The following is a 20,686-nucleotide window of genomic DNA, read 5'->3' as shown; positions in this document are numbered from 1 at the left end:
GACTATTGCTGGTTGTAGGTTGCATTGTTGCTGTGGGACTGCTCTTCATGGAGCCCTGATTTCAAAGGTAAAAGTCAGGGTAAAGCCTGTTCTAATCCCACTGCAATTGTAAGACATTTACTGTTTTTAAGAAAAGGTTTTAGTCTTAAGGACAAAAAGACTTTGATTGAAGCTGAATGGAGGTTCAAAACTGCATCAGATGAGTCTTGTAGCAGCAACCCAGAAGATGCAGAGTTCACTGTGTAAAAGCCCTGGCATTGCACTCCCAACTACCTGCCAATAAGCACTTCCAGAGAACAATCTCTTTCAACTGATTCATATTTTTAATCTGAAATTACTGATTGTGTAAGTTGAAATTGCAAGCTGCTGACATGACAGCACAGCTCACCTAAACTCAGTGGCTTTAGCAGAGAAGTTCAGCTTAGCAGATAAACAGCATTTTCAACTATAGTTCTTTAAAAGGGAATTAAATATCCCTAAAGGAAAAGGTGATCAGTTTATTAATCTCTGGTAATAGGAGTTTGGAAAGCTTTCTAGGCCTGTACAGCAGAGGAACATGTACCTTATGTAATAGGAGGGGGAGGGGGAAATCTGGTTTTCAGAGTGCAGCTTGAAATAATTGCTTAAACTGCTTTGCATGAGGTTTTAATCTTCTTTGTTATTATTAAACCTGTGAGGTTTTTCCTCAAGGAGACTAAGAATTAGATCAAAATTAGGAAGAGGACATTCAATTTTACCTAAAAACAAACAAGCAACTCTCAAGCCCATAAAAAGGTTTGCTTGGGCAGCAAAATAATGAATATTCATGTGTCAGCAGCCAGTGTGAAAAGAGGAACTTTCTTTATCACTTGGGATGTGTTATTTGAAGACTTGTGATCAATTCCTCATGCAAAATGGCATTTGCAGCCAGCAATGCTTATACTCCATCTTTATGTGTTCTTTTGTCAGAAAGAGCTTGTCTGGTGGAACACATGCTCTTGTCTGGAAGCAGCTGTTTTGCTTCTCCATGTAAATACATTTCAGGTTGCAAATTGCTAATTTCTGTAGAAAATTTGTCTGTTCTGTGATTTTGTATCATAAACCAATGATTTCTAAGAAAACCTTGCAACTTTGTCTTCTTAATCTCACTTCCCAACTCAAAGAAGGTGGATACCTTGACCTAATGATTATCATTCTCGTCTAGTGATTAATCTTTCAGAAAATTTGGCAGTGATTGATAAAAATCTGTTTTCCTGTTGAGTTGTAGTACAAGATAGGTCTGGGTTTTTTTGTTTTCACAGCAGCTAAAAGCAATCTAGCACAGCATCTTGTACTTCCCTACTGGGGAATGCCTGAACTGACTCTGGACATGGGGATGAGTTGTGCCCAAACTTTGGCCACTGGCAAAATATGACTTGGGTTTTTTGTTGTTGTTTTTTTTTAAAGTCTGACCTCATTTTCTGTTCAGGAAAGGATCTATTTTGCTCTTGGAGCCGTGATGAATATAAATATTCTTCTTAGCACAGTTGTGTCAAACTCTGAGTAGCAGAAGTCTGCAGAGCAGGTATTTTGTGTACAGAGAGAGCAGCAAAGTACAAAGCTCCTCTTAGGAATTGTGCTTATTAGTCAGGAGAGGGGAAATTGGAAAGGAAGAGTAATCAGATTTCTGTGACAGAGTTGGCCATAAAATATGATATACAGTAAGCTATTTTTGTTGGTAATGGTGAAGAACAGCAGGATAAATTTAGAGGAGTTTTAAATGGTTTAGTCCTGCTTTAAAGAAAAATCTTCAAATTGTATCTGTGTGTTTTCCACTTGTCTCATTTTTAAGGAACAAGCTCAGGTATGATGTTACCTGGGATTTCTCCAGTCAGATGTTTGTTCCTCTGAAAATGACTTGCACTCATTTTTAGCATTATCTCTCCATGGAGTCATTTTCCTGCTGTGGTCTGCAGGTCCCTCAGTGTGTTCTGCAGCCCCTGTGCTGGGGGAAGCAGGTTTGGCTGGGGCAGAAGTGGTTTGGGTGCTTGGTTTTGGTTAAGGAATGAGTAAAGATGAGCTGATCGTGTGTAAGTGTGTAAGACTGTGGCAGTTGACAGCCAAGTTAAGTTTAATAAAAAATTAAAAGGAAATAAACGTTTTAAGGATCACACCTCTGGAAGAGTCTGAATAACACCTCTTAGCACAGGAAATATGGTGCTGTGGCACCTCTTGCCACATGTGACAGTATCTTTAAGTGGCATTTTTCAACACAACAGATATTCTCATTTTATTAAAAGGTTGAGTGGAGCTTTAACCTCGATTTTGGAGTCTCAGTAATTCTGCTTTATGTCCAGAGCAGACCCAGGGCCCAGCACTGCTTTTGATAGCAGAGTGAGGCTGTTGGAGTGTTTAGCTCAAGATCACACTGACCTTTAATAGGGATCCTTACAATATGTTGCAACCACAGTGTCAAACTTCAGCTCTGTTTACCATGCTGTAAAAGCTGGAGTAATTTTTCTGTATGTGAAATGTGATACAGTTTTGTCTTTCTAGTTGTTCACAGCCTGGTTTTGCTTTCAGAGAACTTTCTGACTGTTTCTCTGAACTGCTTGGTTCCTACACAGGCACATTTGTTGCTCTGTATTCTGTGGTGAGCCATGTGAAACCAGGCTGGCAGTGAAATATTGCTGCAGTTATCCTGAATAATTAGAAAAGAATGTTCAATTCATTCTATGAAATGAATAGAACTGATATGATAAATGAAATATACAGCAATGCCTGAAGTGGAACTCCTGCTCCCATTTGTTTGAAAAATGTGACTGTTGAGTTGCTGGCTGCAAGCACCAGAGTCCGGGTGTGTATGACAGTCACATGTCCCTGGTATTGAATTCACTGCCAAGTGACATCCCTTGCTTTCCTCACAGCTTTTATTGGTACTTCAGCAGTGACAAATGTAGCAGAAATAAATTAAATGTAAAGACATTTAATTTAGTGTTGTCTTCACAATTTTCTGTAAAGCTTAAAAATTGCAGTGCTTATATAATTGACAGGTATTGCAACAATATTTTATTTTGTCTATTAATTTTAAGTTAGAAAACTTCAGTGATTAAAAATATTTTCTATTTTTCTTCCTGAAAGTTTTGCTCAGAGTACAGTTGTCAATAAGCTCACCAGAAATTGAAAGTCAAATGAGTAACCTCTAAAACCTGCATTCTGGTCTAGTTTCAAAACCAGACCTGAGTGTTATCACTTACTATTATCATTTACTGTCTGTCTTTGCTGATGAGGTTATGAAAGGTGCCATCTTTGGAAACTCCAGCTTTGGGGCACAGTTCCCTGCCCTCTCTCCCCTGCTGAGTTCTTCCAGTAGAAGACAGAGAACAGCTGAGTTTTCTGAGCCTCTTGCACAAAGCCAGCCCAAATTAGAATGCTGGAATTCTCTGTGCCTTGGAGAGTTTCACTGCAGCAAGTATTTGAGTGTTTTGCTGGCTCCTGGAGAGGTTGTGGGAGCTGCTCCTTTCACTTGGAAAGTCTGCAGTGCATCCCTGAAGGAAAGGCAGAGCATTTAAGAAATGGGGATGTCAGGGCCACACGTTAATGTGCAGTTCTGGTTTTGAGCCCTGAATGCTATTTCTCATCTTAATTCTTGCTATTTTTGCCTGGTTTTCCCTTTTTTCCCCCCTTTCCTTGAAATAATCCTCTAATTCTGCTGCTCTTTGATCTTCTCAGAGCTACTTTTTGAAAGAAATCATGGCATAAATTGTCTGTATATAGTTTGAAATATTCAGTACAGTAACACCAAAACCTGATGCTCCATCAGTAGTAATGTAAAGTTGAAAAATGATCTTCTAAAAGAAACTGAGCTACACTAGGCATTACTGTGCAGCTCCATTTGCTTTTAACTTTTTGAGTAAGTAACTGCATGATCAGTACCTCATCATGCACTTCTTTTGGGTTTTTTCTTATGTGCTATGTGGCAGCAGGTTGTGGGACAGTAAGGCCTTCAATAAAGGAAAAGTGCACATTGTTTTAAATGCTTGATCCATACATTTTCTCCCAGGCATCAAGAGGGATAGATTTGCTAACATTCTCTTTTAAAACAGATACTTGTGGTTTAACCCATACATAGATTTAAAATTTAGTTGCCTTCTATGAATGGAGTAATATCATCCCATTGTCACAGAGATGGCTGCTGAACTAAATAAATAGCAGTAAGATGAGCACTGAAAGTGGAAGTTTAGTCAGCTTTTTTTGTTGATGTAGAGATTTTCTCCAACTGTCTCCAGTAATGGGAACTGTTGTGAAAATTCTGATGGTGCATTACAATTTCTTGTCTGAACTTCAGGCTCAAGAAGATGCCGAGAAGCTGCGCTCGGTTGTGATGCCCATGGAGAAAGAGATTGCAGCCCTAAAGGAGAAACTGGCAGAAGCTGAAGAAAAAATAAAAGCAGCATCAGAGGTGAGGTGGAGCTCTAACTGGATCCTGATTTATATCTTGCAGCATGCTAGCTTGATGCAGACAAGTCAAATTTTATAAGAGAGGAAAAGGTGTCTTGGGAAACTCTTCATGCCCTTCTTGTCTCTTGGAGCTCAAATATCACGTTTGCATCTTTTTGTTTTGAGAGTTGCACTATGTGTGTGTGATCTGGGTTTAGAAAAAATTGCACAGCTCCAGGTCTACTAATAATAGAAAAAGCTCTAGAAAAATATCTGCTTTGCTCTTCTCCCAGCCACCTGGCCTCTGGGTTATTGGCACACTTGGAGCCACGAAGTCAGACTTTCCCATTTGAAAGGCTTAAAGGGCAGCAGATGGAAGGTTTGGTGTCCTAGGGCAGGAAAGCTGTCCCCACCATCAGTGGCAGGCACAGCCCAAGGCTGTCCTGAGCCCTGCCTTGGCGTCAGTGTGTCCCATATGAACAGCAGCTCTCTGCAGCCAGTTAGGAATTGCCTGAAGGCTTTGGTTTTCTCTAAGATAAAACCTCCTGTGATTTCTGACTCAGCAAACTGTAAAACTGAATAGTGCCATAAAGAAATCTTTCAATTTGTTCCTTGTTCCAAGATGGAATCCATTTCTCCAAGCATCATGTCTGACAGATGTTTTATGTAACTCTGTCTTATAAGGTTCTGACTGGAGATTCTGCAGGACACTCATTTCAGTTCTTTGTTAGCTCTGATATTAAAAAAAAATAAAACAAAAAACACACAAGAAGAAAAAAATCCAAAATGTTTCTTCAGTATTTCTTGGTATAGTTGCTTTTTGTTGATAGATTTTCCTTTGTTTTTGCAACAGTCGTTCATGAGTTGGAAAGTTTCTTTTGTTGTCTGTCCCCAAGTTTTCTCTCTTCTTAGGCTTACTTCAAGCTTGCCTCTTTAATTTTTTTCTGACTACTATGATTACTCTGTTTTGAACTAAGGAGTTCTTGGCTTGTCAGCATTTATCAGTTATTTAGATCCTGGCTATCACCACTGATTACTTCACTTTCTGCTTTCCTGAGACATTTCCCTTTTCACCATCTGTGCTCAGTGCTGCTGTTGTGATCCAGCTGCTATAACTGTGATACACTGATAGGTTTGACTTAGAATTTTAATGAGTAACTCATTCACAAGTAAATAAATACAAGCCCTGCTGACAGACTGGTAGTTGAATATTTGGGATTTCTGCAAATAAACTGGTCCTTCAGCACCTGTACATTACCTGAACAGGCAGCACTATAACTTTTAGCAAGAAGGAAATGTCTGAAAGTGTTCCCCCACTGAGCTGGTTACTTTTTATTCAGGTTAAAGAACTGAACCATTATTTAGAAGCTGAGAAGTCATGTAGGACAGACTTGGAGATGTACGTGGCTGTTCTCAACACACAAAAATCAGTCCTGCAAGAAGATGCAGAGAAGCTGAGGAAGGAGCTGCATGAAGGTACCCACCTAACAATAGTCCTTTGACTCTCTTCCACTGAGGATGCAAAACCCAGTGGAGCTGGGAATTCTTTTATCATTTCTTACTTGAACTTGATGAAAAGAAATTGGGAGATGGAAGCAGGACTTTTAAATCTGAAAGGCCATAAAATGTTTGTAGAAGAATTGAATGTGGAATTCCCTTATGTCAGAAAACCAGCAGAGTCATTAATTCCCTCAAGGCTTGTTGTTGAATATCTGCTAAGTTTTTAAAGCATTGCAAACTGCATTCTTGCTGAAATGATTTTATATGTATATTGTACTTGTGCATAATTATGAGCATTATTTCCATAATGTATAGACCTGGCTCCTTGAGGTGTGGCAGTGCTGAGTGTGGAAATGTCCCTGTAGGGCACCACAGCCCAGGGTCTGCAGAGGAGTGGAAATCAGGACCTGCTGCTGAAGCAAATAGGGATGTAGAAGACAATTTCCTGAACCTAGCACTAAAAAACCCTAAAACTGTTAGAATTCATGAATGAAGTTGAGGCTTTAGTCTTCTCCCTGGGAAATCTTGAACTGTCAGTAATATATCCCTAATCACAAGCAAAGTTTGGAAATTAAGAAAATGGTGTTTGAAATAAGACATTATTAACCTAAATAGTTGTTGAACAAAGCCTGACTGTTCTTAATTAGACCAATAATTACTTTTATTCCTGAAAATGCTTCTCTTTGGAAAAGATATTTAAACACTTGTGGTTCAGAAGAATTTTTTCTCTGCTTGCATAGTTTGCCATCTGCTAGAGCAAGAGAGGCAGCAGCACAACCAGCTGAAACACACGTGGCAGAAAGCCAATGACCAGTTCCTGGAGTCCCAGAGGCTGCTGATGAGGGACATGCAGAGGATGGAGATTGTGCTCACCTCAGAGCAGCTCCGGCAGGTGGAAGAGCTGAAAAAAAAGGATCAGGTTACCTGCTGCTTTCCTCTTCTTGCTTTTATTTTTTTTTTTTTTTTTAATACTGTAGGTTTACTGTGGTGTAACAGGCATGGAAATCACATGTTGGGTGTAAGTGTGGTAATAGCTCCAAAAATGAGAACTGGCAGTTTGAACTGAAATCCCCTTTAGTGACAGCTGGCAGTTAGAACAGACCCCATTTGGACAAGTATTTTAATAGTGGTGTATATAGGAGCTCTAATGTTGCCTGTAGTTAAATGAAAATGTAAAAATGCCCAGAAATTACTCTTGGAGGAAGAAACAGTCATCTGTGATGCTAAATGTCTGGGTTAAGGATGTCAGCAAGTTTCACTTCTTTCTAGGTTTTTTCGGCCTTCCAGTACATATCCCAGGCAAAAATTAAAACTTTCATTTTAAATTAACTTACACAAGTGATTGTACATATTTATGATTTAGTGATCTATTATGGATTTTTCTTGATTCCTTATATTCCATCATTTAATGATCAAGGAACTTCTTATATCACTTGTTTTAAATGTTCATGCTTGTGTAAAGGCTGTTAATGGGTTTTTTAGGGGTCGGTATGTTATATATTTATGGTCTATACAACAGCCAGTGTAACAGCTAGTTTTGTTACTTGCTAATCTTTATAATTAGAATTTTAAACTAGGTAATATGCTTTTTGAATAAAATCATTCTAGAACATGAATCAACCACCAAACTTGCCAAGTTCTCACTTCAGTCAGTTTGGATGCCTTGTGAAATGAACACTGTATTTATTAACTAAATGAATATTTATGTGAAAACCACTGGGTTTTAACAAAAATAATTCTTTTCAGTGTCTTCTTTGTAGCTTAGTTTATCATGAAAGCTGATGTCATGACTATTATGGTGAAATTGAATCCCATTTTCTGTGTATGCTCTGTTGACCACTGATTTTTAGGAAGAAGATGATCAGCAAAGGCTTAGCAAGAGAAAGGAAGAGAAGCAAAAAGATTCAGATGATGAAACAAAGGCTTCATGTTCTCTGGCCCCTGAAGAAACCCTTACCCAGCTCTCTAATGAAGAGGTAAAACAATTGAATCTTTTACTTGTGCTTGGGCATTCCTCAGGGTGTTCACTGCAAATACAAATGCAAAGTTACAGCCCTCTGTTCTCTGTAACTTCTAATCTTATTAGGCAATAAAAATCCACAGAGTTGCAGTTGAATGTATAAATCCTAATTAAGATTGGAAGACAATAGTGCACCATCCTGAGAGGTGCCATTAAAAATGGTAATTTACATTTTGTATTCTGGAGGTTAACTGCTGGTAGGTTCTCCTGGGATTTCTAAGCACATTCTAACACACCTAAATGTTCAGGATTAAGCCAATTATATCTGAGCATTCAGCAAGAGTGTTGTAGCTACTTTGCTAATCAAATTGTTGAATTCTGTACTTAGCCTTTCTTAGGGTCCATTTTGGTTTTGTGAGTCAAATGAAGGAAAAATTAATAAAAACCCACAAAGTTTTTGTGCTACAGGAGCTTATTTAACCTTCAAGAGACTTGAGTGAGCCAGTGTTTTCCTGGTTTTTTATCACTTTTGAAGGGAAAATGTATATACTTTAATATATGTATTCTGAAGTAAATTTTTTATTTTTATCAAGGATTTATAACAGTTCAGAATGCAGAAAGACATTCAGAATCATGAGATCTAAATGTAGCTGAGATCTAGTTCTGCCCTTTAGCCTATATTCACTTTCTGTTTCAAATACTGTTTGTATCTTCCATGTCCAGACATGCAAATGAGGCACACTGATAAGGAACAAAAAATTTCTATTCTGATGTTTTCTTTAATCTCAGTTCATAGCATATTCTTTAGTCCATCATTCCCAACATTTATTTGCTTCTAAGATTTATACATCATGGAAAATTTATATTTTGAGAAGGGCCATAATTTTCAGAGTGATTTGGGTTTGTATATGTGTTTGGTTTTGTTATTTATGACCTTTTTAGCTGTTCAGAATGTTTTATATGTTGTAATCAGTCATTCATCAGTTCTTACAACTTGTTGTAATTTGTTATAGCTTCTAAGATCCTCTCTCTTGGGCAGTTTGCAATACAAACAGATGATTTGTTAATATTGTTTGGGTTATCACAGAACAGCTATAGCCTGAAAATGCAGTTTTATGTAAGTCTGTATTCCCTTGACTTTTTTATTATGAACTTGTATATATACATGCAAATAGAAATATTCCACCTAAACATTATTAAAACAAGGCATTTACAACAGTAATAAAACAGTAGTACATTATATATAATTCTATATTATATATATATATATATATATATATATATATATATATATATATATATTATAGGTTACAAGCACTTATATGAAGTGCCAGCAGCCTGCTGGTCTCTGGACCTATTTCAGAAATGATAATTTTTCTCAAGAGCCTGGTTCCAGTGTTACTTCCTTATGTGTCTAATGGCAAAGCAGAAGTGCATAATATTTTGGAAGGTATTTTGAAAGCAGTCATGTGCTTTTTAAATAAAGCATTACTGCTCTCTTTTCAGTGCTACAAAAAACAAAAATAGATCGAGAGGCTCCATGTGCCTGATACACATCACAGGACAATTTGTGTGGCTTTTGGTGCTGGCATTCCCCAGGATACCTTTGGGTCTAAGCCCAGCCTTTTCCCTTTTCTTTTTTTTTAATGCACAAATAACATTGTGAAGAAAATATTTTGGTATTTTGTTAGACCCACAAAGCAGAAGAGAAAAATAGAAGACCAACATATACTTGTTGGTATAGAGTAGATTTTTAGTATATTTTTCTCTGTTTATTTTTGTGTTAATGGAAAGTGTTTTGTTTTATGAAAAACTTCTGAATTTCTTTTTGGAAGTGGAGTATCTGCCGTCTGTTGTGTAGATTATGGTTGCAGAGGGAATGTTGCAAGTACATCTCTTCAGGGAGGCATCTTGTCTTCAATATTGGAAGATGGAAGGTGACTGTGTCCTTGCTTGTCTGGCAGGAAGGTAGTCTTACAGAAGCACTCTGTTAAAAGAAGACTTTTAAAACTTGTTTTCTTTGTTTTTGAATTTTAACTGGTTCATTTCAGTTCTCTGTCCCTTCCTCTGCGACCTTAAATGTAGAGAGCAGATGTTCTTGCCAAAGAAATTTAATCTTGCCTTTGCCATGCCTTGTAATTAGTGTCCAGCATTCCTCCTGTACCACTAAAATGGAGTAAATATTTGTTTTATTCCTTGATTTTCAATTCCAGGTGCATGTGAACAGCACCCATGGCTCAGTCCATTCCCTGGATGCAGACTTGCTTCTTTCCTCTGGCGAATCCTTCAATAAACCAGACACTGATATGTTTAAAGATGGACTTAGGAGAGCACAGTCAACAGACAGTCTGGGCACATCTGGATCCTTACAGTCCAAAGCTTTAGGGTACAACAACAAAGCAAAATCTGCTGGGAACCTGGATGAGTCAGATTTTGGACCACTTGTTGGAGCAGATTCAGTGTCTGAGAACTTTGATACGGCTTCCCTCGGATCCCTGCAAATGCCCAGCGGGTTCATGTTGACCAAAGATCAGGAAAAAGCAATCAAAGCAATGACACCAGAGCAAGAAGAGACTGCTTCCCTGCTCTCCAGTGTCACCCAGGGCGTGGAGAGTGCTTATGTGTCCCCCAGTGGGTACCGCCTGGTCAGCGAGATAGAGTGGAACCTGCTGCAGAAGGAGGTGAGTCCCCCTGCCCTGCTCCTCCTCCTCCTCCTCCTGGGCTCTGCCAGAGCCAGCTGGGAAAGGAACAGCTCACATCCAGGGCAGATGTTCACTTTCCCCTCTTGGAATGCTTGTGTGGGTGAAACACATCCAGTATAAGGTGGATGAGCTGGCCCTGCCCCTGGGACAGGCAGCTTTACTAAACACTTTGGATTTTGAGGAGGTGGCTGTGGAACTCAGTGTTGTCTGAGAGGGGGGAAAAAGGTGGGAGAACTTCAGGAGAAAATGGGAAGTTGAGGAAAGGGCATTATAGTGGAGCTGGGGATGAGTAGAAGGCAGAGAGGACCCAAAGCAGCAGAGCTGGGGGTGCTGCTCTGTGTGCTGGAGAGGTTTGCTGAGGGCTGTGCACTTTGGAAATGAGCAGCCAAACTATGCCCAAGGCACAGAGTACCCCAGAGAGGCTCCAGGAAATTGTTGGGGACTTGCATCATCACAAACCCATTTCTGAGAGCAGATGAGACTGACCCCTGGGCCAGTTGCACTGTGGATGACCAAGGAAATTGTTGCTTCTGGGTGTTCTGCCTGTCAGTTTTTCAGCAGCTTTATATGATGCCAGTTCAAAGCTTGTATTTGGTTTTTTGCTGAAAAGTGGAGTATTTGGGGTTTCCTGTGGTTTTTCTTTCAGAGGAAGAGAGGCCAAAGGGCAACACTTTAGGGAGGTGAAAAGGTGGGGGGAGATAATAATCCATACTGGGTCAAAAGGGAGACAAGATGGGAATAAAAAAAAATGTAGTGAAGGAGAAAAGGCCAAATGAAGGACAGATGAAATGAAGAACTACTGATTTTTTTTTTCTCAATGTGTTGAAATTTAACTTAGGAGGTCTCTCCAAAACTGTTGTAAAGTTGCTTTGTTTTTGTTGTTGTTTTCCTACTGATTTGCCATATCTGGACAAATTACAGCATCCTGAGCTCAGAGCTGAGTTAGATCCTTACTCTGAGTGTTCTCTTGGCCTGTTGACATTTTGGTGACACTTCAGCCCTGTCTCAGCATCCAGAACAGAGATGCAGCTTCCCACATGTTCTGAAGGCAAGAGCACACACTGGGGTGTGAATGCCTCTTGCTGTGGGTTGGAAATGGAGCAGCAAACACAAGCACAGATTCAGCTCAAACTTGACCTGCAGTGGAACTTTGATAAAACTTCCATTTATCCCTTTGTCCAAAACCACTGCAGTTCCAGCAGGACAGCAGGTTTACTCTTGCTTTCCCTGCTGCCCTCCCCAACACTTATTTTCTCCTCTCCTGTTTGGTTTCTGTTTGTCAGAAGAACACAGCAGTGACTTGATGAACTCTTTGTGTTTTGGCTTTTTGTTTTACTGGTAGGACCCATGGCAGGAAAAGCTGAAATCCCACAGCTGATTTGAGTTATCCTTCACTTGTAGAGCAACTCAATCCTGCCTTTACATGATTCTGCCACTCTTTTGTCTGCAATGCTTTGTGGCCACACCACACCTGAGTGTGTGTGGCATTCCTGCACTCCCTGGGACTCCCCTGGCTCAGGGCAGGTGCTGACTCTGGGTCCTGTGTGTGGCATTCCTGCATTCCCTGGGGACTCCCCTGGCTCAGGGCAGGTGCTGACTCTGGTTCCTGTGTGTGGCATTCCTGCACTCCCTGGGGACTCCCCTGGCTCAGGGCAGGTGCTGACTCTGGTTCCTGTGTGTGGCATTCCTGCATTCCCTGGGGACTCCCCTGGCTCAGGGCAGGTGCTGACTCTGGTTCCTGTGTGTGGCATTCCTGCACTCCCTGGGGACTCCCCTGGCTCAGGGCAGGTGCTGACTCTGGTTCCTGTGTGTGGCATTCCTGCATTCCCTGGGGACTCCCCTGGCTCAGGGCAGGTGCTGACTCTGGTTCCTGTGTGTGGCATTCCTGCATTCCCTGGGGACTCCCCTGGCTCAGGGCAGGTGCTGACTCTGTGTCCTGCAGGTGCAGAATGCAGGGAACAAGCTGGGCAGGCGCTGTGACATGTGCTCCAATTATGAGAAGCAGTTGCAAGGGATCCAGATCCAGGAGGCTGAGACCAGAGACCAGGTGGGAATTGTCTCATTGCTTTAGCCAGGCTTTTGCAGCTTTTTGAACTACTAAGGGTTCTGTTTTATTCATTGGTTTTAATTGACCAATATCAACATACTGGATAACTTGACATAACTTGATTTGTTATTTATGTGTGGTCAAGTACATTAATTTCTTAGGGATTCACCTTGAAGAACCCTTTATTTGATGCTGTAAGGCCATGCACTAGTGTTCTATAAAAAGTATTATGCCCATGCTGAAGTCAGTATCTTTAATAATTTATATATTAAAATGCTTGTCATGCATTAAATTCTATTATCTTTGATACTGTAGGATCTGTTAACAGAAAAGGACCTCATCCTAGCAGCATAAAATGACTTTCAAGTCTTGGAGGATATTTGTTTCCTGCCATATACCAAAGAACAATTTTCAGATGGGTGTGGAAGGCATGAGTCACATTGTGCTTTGAAATAAGTGATTGAAGTCATTACATGGCCATGGTCCAGGGCAGTTTGATGTCCCATGTTTCTTTAGAGAGATAATCTCTGCTGGAGCCTGTTTCAACAGCAAAGGAACTTCTGGGTTTCATAGGATTTTTGGATTTTTAAGGGATTTTTTGTTGGTTTAGGGAGTGAAAGGGTTCAGGAAATAAATTCTCCCCAAGAGAATGAAAAATTAATTAATTTTGTTGTGACTACACAGGTGAAAAAGCTGCAGGTGATGCTGAGGCAAGCTAATGACCAGCTGGAAAAGACAATGAAAGATAAACAGGAACTGGAGGATTACATGAAACAAAGTGCTGAAGACTCCTCTAATCAGGTACAAGGATTTGATTGAGATCCAGCAATGATGAAATGTTCTTTAAAAGTGTGTAACAAGAACTTGTGATTTGTTAGATATGGATGGGCTACTGGCTGTACAGGCAACACAAATGAGAATTTCTAGGGTTAGTTATGCCCCATCTGAGTCTGCCACAGTTTCTAGAAAAATCTATTGTGTCTCTAATATTGTGTTACCCAATTTTGGCCTTAAAATACCATTTCTAATAATGAAATCCATTACAGAGTGGCAGTAGGAGTTTGAGTAATGTTTGAGTTTTGGAGTGACCTGTGTCTGAAATGACCCAAACATGCAAACAGAGCCCTGTGCCCTGGGCACAGCTTTGTTCCTAGAAGAGTGGTTCTGTTCCACCACCTGCTCTTATCAACATTTGACACCAGTTAATGGGCTTGTGCTGAAGAATGCAGTAATGAGGAGCTGAGCAGGCACTGAACTCCTTTAAAATAATAGCCCACTGGAAGGATTTTTCAGTCTGAGATGTGTACCTAATTCTTCTGGAACAATGAAGCCAAATATAATGTGTGGTAGTCATAGTTAAAAATAAAAAGGAAAAAAATAAATCATCTTTGACCTATTAAAGCTTACAATAGTAGATACATACTGTGTACCAGACACTGAATTTACTTCACTTGGACTGGAACTTTGTCTCTTCCATCCTACCCAATATTTTTTCTTACTGAAGAAACAATCATTAGACAAAGTCCAGCTTAGACAACAGAAATATGTTTATATGTTCTTCTGGCTATATCAGGGTGCTGTAAAGATTAATCTTACATGTGTTATGGAATGACTTGTAAAGTTTTTGAAAGTGCCTACAGAGAAAGGTACAAAACTCAAAAAATGCTGAAAACTTAGAAAAAAGCTCTTCGGTTTCCCTTCAGTGTCTCTGAAGTGGCTTACATGTAAATTTTATTAGAATTAACTGTTGATTCAGAGTTTGGTAAGTAGAATATAAAGATATTGTTGGTGCAGAAAACACAGCATCTGTCCTTGCTGCCTGGAGCTGCTTTCCTGCTTGACTGAGTGAAGAATTAACATAGACTTCAGTGGCTTAGTTTGAAATTTCAAAGTACCTATCAGTAATGATAACAGGCAAGAGAAATTATTTCTTTTTCAGAATCTGTTCCATGCTTTATATCTTACATGTCTGTCTGTGTTTTCTTTCTTTAAGATCTCCTTGCTCATGGCCAAGTGTCAGAAGTCAGAGAATTTCCTCAGTGAGCTGCAGCAGGCATTTCTGCAAGCCAAGAGAAGTGTCCAGGAGCAAATGGTAAGACAGGTTAACTCCAGAGATCATGAGCAGCCCTGTTTGTCTGACCCTGGGAGCTCAGTGTGTCTGGAAGGGGCTTTGTGTGCCCAGCCAGGCTTGAACATCTTCACTTGCAGAGGGCCTGGGCCAGTGAGCTCTGATGGCAGTGCTGGGGCTGGATCAGTTTGTGTCACTCTGTGCTGCTGTCTGTGTTCCTGCACATTCAGGAGCAGGCACATCACTGCCCAGTTCTTTCCCCATTATTTATTGTCTAATTCCATGTCTCTGCTATCTCAACTTCGCCTCAAATCTGAAGACAGAAGATTTTCTCAAGACTCTTTTTTTAGGATTCATCACAAGCATCATCATTAGTGAATATTTTCTCAGGTTTAAAGATGAATGATCAGTGTTGTTGCAGGTCAGACTTAAAATAGCAGCCCTAACACCCAGGGAGAGATATGTATGGAAGCTTAATTTTTTAAAACTATTTTTGGGCATCTTGTTGGAATTAAGCCAGAGAATTGAAGAGGACCTCATGGTTTAGAGCTAAGCTTGGCTTCCTTAGAACAATTCATTCCTTTCTATAACAGAATCAAGTTTCTTCTTTTTTCCTCCCTGGCACAGCATTTGTGGGGGGCTGAGAGAATTCACCCTCATGAACCCCAGTATTGCATTTTTGGGGTCAGGGATTGTGTGCAGCACATCAGGGCATTGCTGGCAGAGATGCTCTGCATGAGAACATGTCTGGTGGATGTGCAGGAGATTCAGAATGTGTTGATCTGAGTCTGCTTCTCCTGCTATTGCTCAAGTCCCTGGTTCCCCATTTCCATTCCTCTTGGAAAACTCCTCTGGATGATTTTCTTTTCTTTTGTAATGCGAGCAAAGCCATGTCCTCTTCATCCCTTTCCTTTCCATGGGATCAGCTGTTCTGGTGCTCTCCTGGGAGGACAGTGGGAGGCAGACACCCACCATGGAAAGTTCCAGGGTGAATATTTCAGGTTTTTGGATAACTTGCTCCTGAAAGCACCTGTGGTTCCCCACCCTCCTTCCCCTCCATGAGCTCACCCTGCTAATGGATAAACACAGGGGGAAAGTGAGACACTGAACAAAGCTGGATTTTATTTATCACTGCCTTCCTTCTCTCTGCCTGCACCCCTAAAGTTGGCCTTGCCAGGCAAGAGGGAGCTGCTGGTGTTGATCCACAGCATCATTTTGTTTCCCTTCTTTACAAAGAATATCAATTCACCAGACTGCTGAAAGTAGGGGTAGTAAATGGGGCAGAAGAGATCCAAGCATGACCCTGAGTGTGAATTTCTGCTTTTCTTTGCATTGTAGGCTGTCCTGACCCAGTCAAGGGAACAGGTTTCAGAAGAGTTGGTGAGACTGCAAAAAGATAATGAAAGTCTTCAAGGAAAACACAGCTTGCATGTGTCCTTACAGCAGGCTGAAGATTTCATTCTACCAGAGGCAACAGAGGTAAAACATTTTTAAATCATTAACACAAACAGTGCTTGTGAGTTGATCTCATTGGAGTATTATTCTTTATCAAAAAGCTGTCTCAAACAGCACAAAGAACAGGAATTGGGGTTTTAACCCTGGGAGTCTGTGATGGACAAAGTGGTCCCTCTGTGCCATGGCTGCTTCAGGGTGTGGATGAATTGTAAAACCAATTACTGTGGCCTGACAGCTGCTCTGTGGTCTGTGGAGTGTGGGTTTGGCCCAGTTCAGCCAGTTCAAGCTGCATTTTCTAACTGGGCACACAAGTGTTCAGTCAGCAGAGCCCCACTGTATTGATTCAGTAACTCAGGTGAAGCCAGTCACTTCTGTCCAGTTAAAACCAGTGATAATCCAAAACCTTGAATAATGATAAGCCTTATCATCCCTTTCATGGCCACTCCTTTCCTTTCAGCCTAAAAGATTTGGTGGTGCTGAAGGACAGGGGGAGCATCATAAACCCATGGGGATGTTTGCCATGTTTCCATTTCCTGTGGCCATGCTGACTGTGGCTGTAATTCCTTACTGAGAGCAGGAGGGGATGTCAGGACAGACCCTGGGGCAGCAGAGCTTTGTCTGGGGTGTCAGGACAGACCCTGGGGCAGCAGGGGTTTGTCTGGGGTGTCAGGACAGACCCTGGGGCAGCAGAGCTTTGTCTGGGATGTCAGGACAGACCCTGGGGCAGCAGGGCTTTGTCTGGGGTGTCAGGGCAGACCCTGGGGCAGCAGGGCTTTGTCTGGGATGTCAGGGCAGACCCTGGGGCAGCAGGGCTTTGTCCTTGTGCTGACAGCCCAGAGCTGGGTGATGCCAAATGCTCATCTCTGCTAATCCTGATGCAGGAGCTCCGGGAGCTGATCCTCAAGTACAGGCAGGACATCATCAGTGTGAGGACAGCAGCAGATCACCTCGAGGAGAAGCTGAAGGCAGAGATCCTCTTCTTGAAGGAACAGATCCAAGCTGAACAATATTTGAAAGAAAATATAGAAGAAACTCTACAGCTGGAAATAGAGAATTGCAAAGAGGAAATAGGTGAGCAGGGGTGAAATGGTCTCAGAATAAGAATAATAGGGAATTATTAAGGTGCACAAAGACTTGATTTTGTAGTAAAATTGTCTGAATGCTGTGACCTGAATTCTAAATACTGTGCACTTTTGAAAGCAGAGACACCAAAAGCTGTGCAGCTGAAAACAAAAGTACAATTATTTGTTTGCTTTTGAGGTACCTTTGATGTAACATGAGCTTAATTCTCCTTTAAATATTAACAGAAGTAAACAGGGCATGAACAATTTCCTGTGTTTCTTGCATTTAAGATTTAATATTCTTGTTTTTCAGCTTCCATTTCCAGTTTAAAAGCTGAATTGGAAAGAATAAAAGCAGAAAAGGAACAGGTAAGAAGCTCTTTCGTTGTGGGATTTTTGGGTTTGGTGGTGTGGGGTTTTTTAGTAAAGGGTTTTTTTATTTTTTCTGTATTGGTGCCAGTGTAGGAGTAGGACACATTCATAGTTCTGTTCCTTAAAAGGTGTTTGATCTGTTTTATTAATCTGTAATCTAAATACTGGATTAAGTAATTCCTATTACTAGACTACCTAACTGACCTAAATGTCAAGTTTGGATATTTCTCTCCAGCTCCAAAAGTAAATAAATGGAGAGAAAGTGGTGTTATTCAGGTATTTTCTCTGCCCCTAAACGAGATTAGTTAGGTGTGTTTCTGAGTCCCCTAAGTACTGAAAGATACTTAGACTTCCTTATGGAGGGACTGTGGGAGATGGAAATGTTATGAAGTTTAGTTAATTTTTTTTGTATTATTACTATACAGTTGGAAAGTTCTTCACAGGAAAACCTGCAGCAGCTGGAGAGTCTGCAGGAGGCAAAGAGTGCTCTAGAAGAACAGCTGAAGAAGGAGACTGCAGCAAAGGTAGCTATGATGTCTGGATGTGAAGTGTATCTGCATCTTTTGTGATGAGCAGCTGTGTCAGAGAATGTGGCACTACCTAAGAATGAAAAAAAGAAGCTTTTGAATGTTGGTAAGAAACTGGCAGGATAAAAATGTCCTCTGGATGTGGTTAAATCCTCACCCCTGTTTTCACTGTGATTTGTGAAGTGGTGACTCTGAATTGCTGCTGACCTGACCATCCCAGGGGAAGGCTCAGGAACATTCCTGCCTGTGCAGTGTCCTGATTACCAAACCTTGGCTTGGATGCTTTGATGCTTTTGAAGAAATGTTTGGGGTTTTTTTGTAGTTGCTGTAGGAAGAGGCTCTACTTCAGCACTCAGATGGAATAATTGTGATCTGAGCTCTCATTCTCTGCCCTCTCTTGTTGTGGTTTTGGTTTTTTTATGCCCTTTCCCCCAGCACTTCTCTGACTAAAGCTCAGGACAGCAGGACAGTTACATTTCCAGCAGCAAATTACTGCCCTTACCATGAACTTACTGCACTAAAACTCAGAACTCTGCCTTTGTATTTTGAGATCCCTGCTCATGGTGCTGTTAAGGGACTTTGGGCTTTTTCATACCTTAACCAGTCTATTGGCACCTATTAATGGGTATTACCCCCTGATTTTGCACTTTGGAAAACTGAGGTGGGGAAAGACTGGTTTGGTTTGTTGCCCTGTGAATGCTGTGCTGCTTTCCTCTGGTATCACACACACACTTCAATCAGTTTATACAAGCTGCTGATTTTTATTCAGTTCAAGCATAAGAATCGTTTCCTCCTCAGGCCAACCTTGAGCAGCTGGTGTTTGAAGAGAAGAACAAAGCCCAGAGGTTGCAGACTGAGTTGGATGTCAGTGAGCAAGTGCAGAGAGACTTTGTAAAGCTTTCCCAGACACTTCAGGTAAGAGAGTCCAATCAATGTGTAAGGGCTAATTTAGTTTCATTATTTCTCCAGAGCTGAGCAAAATAAGAAATAGCAGTTGTAAATTTTCTTATGTTGGTATTTATGATCTGTTTTAGAATTTGTTAGTGTAATAAACTGCTCAGGTATTCCCACTATGATATTATTATTAAAACTATTGGGATTCCATCCTGATTACATGGTTCTAGCTAATTTTCAGTTATTGTACTAAAAGAAACTGCAGGGCCAGAGATGATGGCTCTTCCAGACCTGTGTTTTTCCTTGTCCATCTCCTGATGCTTCCAATGTGATATTTTCATAGCAAATCATTCAGATGCAAATATTTGAGGACAAAGTAAGGAGCTGGTACTGCTTGATCTGAAAATATGAAGTGATTCTTAGTGTCACAGTTACTGCTTTCTGTTTATACATTCTAAAAGTCTTGTCCTTGCAATTGTCTCTGTTGTTATCCTTGTATTTCCTCCACCCAGTGAACCTGTGGTTGATGTGAGGGGAGGAGTTTGGTCAGGGGTGTCCCTGAGGCTGACCCAGGTTTGCCAGGCTGTTCTGCTGCAGTTTGTGTGCAGAGGAGCTCTCAGTGCCCTGGGGAAGCCAGGCTGGACTGGGCTCACCCTCAGGGTCTGTGTTCCCAGAGTCTGTGCCCCCTTTATGTTCCAGCTTTGCTCACAGAGGAGCTGCTGAATTTCAGCCCCATCTCCTTGCAGTCCTTTGCCAGGCCCTCAGTGACATCCAGCAGAATTCAAACTGCACATTTTGAGTCAGGCATTCAGGTTTATTTGGAAAATTAACACCAGAATGTGGGAGATTTGTTTACTAGGCACAGTTTAGCTGGATGGACAATAGAGATCTGTTCTCTCTGGCTCTGTGTCTGGAGGAGTTGGGAGGACAAAGGAGACTATTGAGTTGTCCTGCTTAGGGAAATTGCTTCTTGTTTGTCCTCATCCTCAGTTTTTGTGTGCAGGCACTGTTTTATGCAGTTCTTAGAGCAAACAGCCACCACTTTGAAGATGAGTGGTGGGCTCTTCCACAGCTTGCAGGTAGTTTAGTAAACCTTGAGCTCAGTTAGAACTGTAGGTCTGTGTTTTGTGTTTTCTTTCTGCCCTAAGTAGAAAGTTTGTAGCTTGTGCCATGTGCACTGTACAGTGTGAGGTGACCATCAGAGGAGGATTGTGGTTTCTTGGCAGGGTTATTCCCTTCTCTGGCCTTGTCAGTGAGAGCCTGGGCAGGTACCCCTTGTGTGAGGGGTCCACTGGACAAATTAGTTATCAGCAATTCAGAGGAAGGTTTAAAAAGCAACTAAATTCTAGTTGGGGATTTATAACTGAAACTCAGATCCTATTGCAAGGATGGTGGAAGTTTGAGTGTGAGAAAGAAATCAGTTGTGCTCTCTGCATTGGTTCCAGCACAGTTCTGCTGGGCCCTTTTTCAGCAGACAGGAAACAGCTTAAAGTGGATTATCAGCAGAGTAAGGAGTGAGCCTGGAAATGGGATGTTTGCTCCAAGAGCATTTTGGCTGTGACCTTGAGAGCCTCTGAGGCACGTGTGGGGCTGCTCCTGGGAAGGTTCACTTTGCACATCTCCAGTTTTCCAGTACAGTGTCAATGACTGTACATGAGACAAAACACAGAGTGCTGGTGATGCCTGGAACCCCCAGAAAGTG

General features: G+C 41.2%; 1 protein-coding gene across 1 annotated transcript in view; it reads left to right on the top strand.

Moving 5' to 3' along the window:
* Positions 1-20,686, top strand: part of RABEP1 (rabaptin, RAB GTPase binding effector protein 1) — a 48,202-nt gene that overhangs the window by 22,539 nt on the left and 4,977 nt on the right. The window contains exons 5-17 of the mRNA XM_063173839.1: positions 4,307-4,420; positions 5,739-5,874; positions 6,639-6,817; positions 7,749-7,874; positions 10,072-10,539; positions 12,503-12,607; positions 13,292-13,408; positions 14,601-14,699; positions 16,014-16,154; positions 17,012-17,201; positions 17,505-17,560; positions 17,989-18,087; positions 18,889-19,005. Of these exons, the coding sequence (XP_063029909.1) occupies positions 4,307-4,420; positions 5,739-5,874; positions 6,639-6,817; positions 7,749-7,874; positions 10,072-10,539; positions 12,503-12,607; positions 13,292-13,408; positions 14,601-14,699; positions 16,014-16,154; positions 17,012-17,201; positions 17,505-17,560; positions 17,989-18,087; positions 18,889-19,005 (1,947 nt within the window). The remainder of the gene's footprint in view (positions 1-4,306; positions 4,421-5,738; positions 5,875-6,638; positions 6,818-7,748; positions 7,875-10,071; positions 10,540-12,502; positions 12,608-13,291; positions 13,409-14,600; positions 14,700-16,013; positions 16,155-17,011; positions 17,202-17,504; positions 17,561-17,988; positions 18,088-18,888; positions 19,006-20,686) is intronic.

The sequence above is a fragment of the Melospiza melodia genome, chromosome 21 (assembly GCF_035770615.1).
Source record: "Melospiza melodia melodia isolate bMelMel2 chromosome 21, bMelMel2.pri, whole genome shotgun sequence".
NCBI classification, from domain to species: domain Eukaryota; kingdom Metazoa; phylum Chordata; class Aves; order Passeriformes; family Passerellidae; genus Melospiza; species Melospiza melodia.
Note: the sequence above shows the minus strand (reverse complement) of the source record. Positions and strands in the feature narration are given on the sequence as shown.